The sequence below is a fragment of the Phaseolus vulgaris genome, chromosome 3 (genome assembly GCF_051622355.1).
Source record: "Phaseolus vulgaris cultivar YP4 chromosome 3, ASM5162235v1, whole genome shotgun sequence".
Lineage (NCBI taxonomy): Eukaryota > Viridiplantae > Streptophyta > Magnoliopsida > Fabales > Fabaceae > Phaseolus > Phaseolus vulgaris.
Window position 1 is genome coordinate 33,363,720 of NC_143500.1, and position 6,248 is coordinate 33,369,967.

At 28.4% G+C, this 6,248-nt stretch overlaps 1 protein-coding gene across 1 annotated transcript; it reads right to left on the reverse strand.

Annotated features, from left to right (window-relative positions):
- Positions 1-574: 574 nt before the first annotated feature.
- On the reverse strand, positions 575-3,590 carry LOC137807118 (protein TIFY 3B). Its single transcript, XM_068607578.2, has 5 exons — positions 3,226-3,590; positions 1,969-2,080; positions 1,494-1,647; positions 1,280-1,337; positions 575-984 (listed from the first exon to the last, which is right to left on the reverse strand). The coding sequence occupies exons 1-5, from the start codon at positions 3,378-3,380 to the stop codon at positions 846-848; spliced, it is 618 nt and encodes a 205-aa protein (XP_068463679.1). The 5' UTR covers positions 3,381-3,590; the 3' UTR covers positions 575-845.
- Positions 3,591-6,248: the final 2,658 nt, after the last annotated feature.

Here is a 6,248-nt window from a genome sequence, read left to right on the forward strand (position 1 = left end):
AATTTTTCCTAGTTTCCATCATGAATACAGTAGCAGTATTTTAATTTTATGTCATAATAATATAAAAATGGAATTCATAGGATGAACAAACCCACAAATAAAGTTGTGCGTAAGATTTGTGACAGGATGGATGAATGGTTCAGCGAATCTGGTGTATCAGAACACGTCTCATTAGAACTTTAAATATGATTTAGAGGATCGAATGAAGATTCATGCATCATTTAAAAAGTTACAAGTTTTATGTATTTGTTTGGTAGACGAAATTTTTGAAAGAGTGCATGGTGCCTCTAAGATATAGAAAGTCTTCAAACTAAAAAGAAAAACATTCAGAGGTTAAAACTCAAACATGAAACTTGTCTAAGGCAAGATAATATGAGTGCTTTATTAATAAAATAAGTGTTTTAGTTATCTTATTGAAACATGCTGGTTTTTTCTCTTCTATTTTCTTTTTGAAAATAACCATGTAAATACTAAAATTATACATCTATAATCAAGATCCACATGAAAACTGATAGCTTGTTTTCGTTTTCTTGAAAAGATAAAATAAAATTGCACAAGGTAGAACAGCAAAAAATACAAAGCAAGCTACATACGATGTTACAACACAGCCAATAATCAATTGTCCACACACATTATAAGGTCCACCAGTAACATTTAAAATGCAGGTTTTCTTTGCATAATGAATATTTTCTACGCATTATCAACCAAACTGATCCAACTTTTCAAGTCATACTTCACACGTTCAAGTTCATTAATCAGGCATAGAATATGGTCTCGAGAAAGTAACATAGTTACATTAGTTTCTTTGTTTCTACCTGCATAGAGCAGAACCAACACCAGTTGCCTTAAAGAGGCGACAAAACTGGGCTGAAATTGCTCTTCTGACAGTCCAAGGAACCAAAATGTGACATGTCAGAGCAGAAGTTGTTCTCTATGTTGTGAGCCATGTTTTTCGTTGAGGCGTAAGGGGCTTTGTTAGCCAATCTTTATTGAAGAAACAAAAACAAAGTCAATACCAGAACCAGCATATGTAATATCATGAAAAATGTTAACACTCTTTCTCACAGACATTCCATTATTGGTTGAAATTTGTTGAAAATCATATAGTTATGTTAGTCTGACTCCTGAATATATGAATTCTATACATGATTTTTACTTTCAATAAATTTTTGACAAATATAATAAATAATGTGTTAAAGGGAGTGTGTTTCATAATATACAAAATTGAAAATTCAAAACTGATAAGAGACAGCACTAAACAATGACACGTTGCCAGTACCTGTTACTTCGCTTCTCGAGAAACCTTTGAAGTGATTGTCTGCGTGATAATGGAAATTCTGAAGAGGGGCATCAAACAAAGGCCACAAAAGACTTATACTATTAGTGGATTAACATACAAGAGATTTCCTGAAAAGTGAACACAGAATGCCACACAGGAAATTTGTTTGATAATCAATCATCTAAATCTAGTAGAGTAATAACAAGAGAGTTACCCTCTTGCAGCCTTAGAATGGAACTCTTCTTTGCACAATTAGTAGAGTTTCCCAGTAGAGAAGGACTTTTGGAAATGTGTGAAGCCCAAGGGACCCCACTCTTCATTTCAGCAGACTTAGCAGAGACAGAAGCAATCAACATTATTTCACGCACCTGTTAGTGAATAAATATGAGTTGTGCCAAAATCATAACAGGCATTCCATCATATACACAACTTTTGCAATATTAAGAGAGGAGAAGTTATTTTGGTAATTGAAAATGTAAAACGTTGTCACACTAGTTCTTAAAAATAAAGAAACTTTACAAAATCTAAGCTACACTTTTTTAAATTTTGTAATGAATTACATTTTCAGCTACTTAATTAAACTTTTTTGTAGTTTCAAAGATTAATACAAAAACACTATAACCTTTCAAGGACCAAAATGGCTATTTGTTCTAATTTAATTTATCGCATCATCTTTCACAAGGACTTACCTTTTCTGCGGGAATTCCTTCGTAAATACACATATTCCCCTTATAGAGGATGCTAAACGTGGTTGGACTAGGAATCGCTTTAATCTGTCCAGATGATGGCACTGCCACAGGCCTGAGAGGGAAGGGTGGAAGCACATAGTATAAAAATTATCCATAAGTTTGACATGATAGAGACTGTGTTGTACTATGCAGCACGATTTTCAAGAATTATATATGCTTTACATTTCATAGCTTTCCTATATTTTTCTAAACACTGTATTCAAGAAATGATTGCGAAGTCTCAACAACTTTGTATAAGTAGTTTGTTTGTGATGTGAGACTTGAAGTCTCAACAACTTTGTATAAATAGTTTGTTTTGATGTGAGACCAAAATATATGAAGATATTAGACTTGGGAAGGTTAATTAAATAAGAAGTGAAAAAATCAAAGGTTCAAAACCCAGAAAATTTTTGCATGTAATTCCCTCTGAAGGAGGCTTATCTCTACCCTTTATCCAGGTGAACAAATGCACAGAAGCTTCTTTTTTTACATAAATAAAGAAAACCTGAGGTACTCACTGAAGACCAACAAGCACACCATAGTATATCCCCAAATTCTGATTCTTTTTTGGACTCATTTCAATCTCATAAGCTAATGGATTTTTTAGGTTCAAAATTGGCATAATTCTAACTATGGTTCTGTAAGTTCAGAAAATTGTGTTAACCAAGTCTAATCTATAACTCCTGGCCTAATCATATACTTTACCTTTAAACAAGTACTTGAACAAAAAGAAAATAAGAAGGAAAAATCCATCTACCTAATGTTAAAATCACTCTATAGATATATTTATTTATTTATTGAAAAGTACTTTTTCTAAATTTTCCAAGGAGTGTGAGATACGTAAATTAATTTTAATTTACAAAAAATATTCATTTTTTTACCTATTATTTTCTTAGATAAATACTTATTAAAAGGTTCGTCCAAATTAGTCCAAAATCCATTTTGAGATATGATGTGTTCTTTTCATGATCTAAATCCCCATAATACACAGGTCTTGATCTCACTCACACCAAGTTCAGCATCCACAGAAATTTGAAACCATGAACCAAACAAGGTGTCCCCCAGTAGGGTGACTGATGCACATGGAGACCGTGGGGTAAAAAGAAAACACAAGAAATCAACTACCAAATAAGGAAAGCATGAGGTTGTGTGTGTGGTAATATAATAATATACATGGAAAAAGAAGAACAAACATGTTTTAGTTAAGAGAGGACACACCTGGTAGCAGAGAAATGCGTGGAGCCATCATCAGTTAATGTGTTGCGGACCTCCATGTTCTCACTCCTTCCATCAACACTATCAAGGGCAATCTCCATAGCAGAAGTAGGATAAAGCTTCCACCCTTCTGCTCCCACGGGGTTCACACCAGCCATGGTTGAAAAAAGCAACTTGTGATGCGTTGTAATGTATGGTTTAGGAGGAAGTGAGGGTGTCTGTTAAAAGGAGGATGCTAATTGTTGTTATTGGGAACAGCGCAAGAAGAAGAAGAGGCTCCAATTGATTCCATTTGATGTGGTGGTCCCACACTGCTCCAACTGCACCATTTTCTCATGCCCTTCCTTCATAAGAAAAACGAGTTTTTAGTGCTACTTTTCACCTCTATTCTATTATATGGATTTTTTTAATATTTAATATTTAATCAAATAAATAACAAATACAGATATATATGCCTGTCACAGTCATTTTTGCAGGTCACTTCAAAGTCTTAAAATTCAGGCGCTTTTAATGTTATCTACAATGATTAAACAATGTTTTGATTGGTTTAGTTTAAATATGTTTCTTCAAATTATCTATTTGATTTAAAATCTTTTTTAATCTAGGTTTAGTTTTCCGTATTAATCTTGAAGGAAAAAAAATTAAAAATATTTTTTACTTCTCATATAAATTAAGTGTTTGAATAGGTAGAAAAAATTAATATAAATTGTAAATTATTTAATTGATGTAACAGGATAAATTTTAAAATAATTTAATTTATTTATTATGATTTTAATATAATAGAAGATTATAAATATTATTAATAATTATATTTTGAAACAACAATAATCAATTTTTTTTGGTATCATTTAGTTGCAAATTAAAATTATTTTATTTTTATCTCTTTTTTAAGTTTTGAGATCTTCAATTTTTGCACTTTCTTTCACTTTTCTTCTTTTGTTATTCTTCTAATATTTTTCTGGATGTAAAACTTGATATTTACATTGGACCGTATATTAATTTAATGTAAATATCGAGTCTTACATCAGATTCCTAACAGTCTGACGTAAAATTGTTTAAATTTAGGCTTTTAACTTCTTCTTCTTTACGAATCTTATACAATTTCTTCCCTTCTCTTTTTTTTCATGGACATTTTGGAGACCATTTTTGTGATTTGAATTGATGATTGTGGGTGTTTCACGATAATGAGTGTGTTTCTCTTATTACATTGAAGTTTTTGTGAGTTTAAGTGTGTCATTCAGGTAAGTGTTCTATATTTCAATAGTTGTTTTTGGGGATCTTAATCACGTCAATGCAAATTAAAGTTGTTCGAGATGAGAACAAAAATCTGTCAATCATCACAAAGGAAATTAGGGGCAAAATCTCTAAAATCCCTCCATATACTACAAATTTTTTTATTCTATATATTGAGCTATTTTTTTAAATCTTAGGCATTTAGTTTACATATTTATCCTTTTAGAAATTTTTTGTTGTGCCTCCTTGTATTGAATAGGGATTTATCACACTTTTACATCTTATATATTTCATACTTTCATGTTCAAAAAAATTCACTTTGCTTATTGTCATTTTGTGTTTAATATATGCAAAACAATGTCCTTAGAATTAGTATTTTTTTTTTTATATTTCAGGTTTTGGTTTTAAGCCAAAACCAAATAATTTTAAAAAATAAACACAAAAAAATTTACATTGAACTTACCACAAGTTTGACTTAATTTTACATAGTATATTTTGTCCCACATAAATATTTATAATTTATAATTTAAATTATTTTTCTAAGAGAGCAAAATAATTATCATTCAATACTATATATCTATATATATAGATAATTATAAAACTTTTATTTTCGGATCAATAATGATAGCTAAGACAAGTTTATAAAAATAACCATTTTCCAGTGATCATTTGCAATTAGTTTTCCACAATAATTTACACGCTAACCAAATTCTTCTACCACTGTTTGAAGCCTTATTCCTTGTCTCCGGCAACTGCAACCTTTCCAATTCCAAAAAATACCTTTTACGTTTTCTGTCAAATAAGAAATTAAATAGCGGCTTTACTGTAGTAAGTATTAATATTTTATTTTTAATATGATAAAAAAATAATATATAAATTTTAATTTTATTAATAAATAAAAGCATATTTAATCGCTAATATTATTACATGTAAAAACTAATATTAATATGTAATTAATACTTCTAAGAAAAATATGGATAAATTAATATAGATCAGAATTATCTTAATCATTAATAGTTTAATAAAATTTACAAAATTAAAATTATTATATTAATTTTTTTTATTAAACTAAAAATAAAGTATATTAATACTTATTATACTAAAAATATATTTATTCTAAAATATTATTATTTACTATTTACTTATTTATTTTTTCATATTAAAGATATTTGAAAATAATAAATATATAATATAGTTAAATATTATTTTCATCCTTCTATTTTAATGTGAAATTAATTTTGGTTTCTTTCAAACTTCAAAAATCGTGGATTCTTGTAATAAGAAATTATTATGATGAGTTTTTGTTAATTTTTTTAGTTGGTAAATAAATTTATAATACGTTAAAATATGTTATACACTTATAACGGATATGAATATTATAATATAGTAAATGTTTAAAATTCATTTGTTATATAAGAAGAAAAAAATATTAATAAATACTTATGTCAATAATTATTTTATTATAAATATTAAAAAAATTAAGAAAAAAATATATATTATAGTAGACTAGAAAAAAAAATATTTAACTCTGTGAAATATAAAAACTTCACTATGATAGTGATTTATGAAAAACATTAATTTTTTATTTGGATTAGGGTGTAAAGTTGAGGATGTGGGGTGAAATTGTGAAAATTTGAAAAGAAATTGTGAAAAAAGTTTGATATGTTTTGATTCGGGTATGTTAGAATCAATGTATTAGGAAAGGTTATTGAAGTTTCTAAATGATGTGATAGTTTTGAAGATTTTTTTTTAAAAAAATATGTAAAATGTAAGTTTATAAATTTACCTTAACA

Excerpts from the sequence above, each read along its gene's own strand:
- LOC137807118 (XM_068607578.2), bottom strand. The coding sequence starts at position 3,380 with ATGGCTGGTGTGAACCCCGTGGGAGCAGAAGGGTGGAAGCTTTATCCT. Across the intron at positions 1,338-1,493 it reads CATTCTAAGGCTGCAAGAGG|AATTTCCATTATCACGCAGA; the intron begins GTAACTCTCTTG and ends GCCCCTCTTCAG. Across the intron at positions 985-1,279 it reads CTCGAGAAGCGAAGTAACAG|ATTGGCTAACAAAGCCCCTT; the intron begins GTACTGGCAACG and ends TCTTCAATAAAG.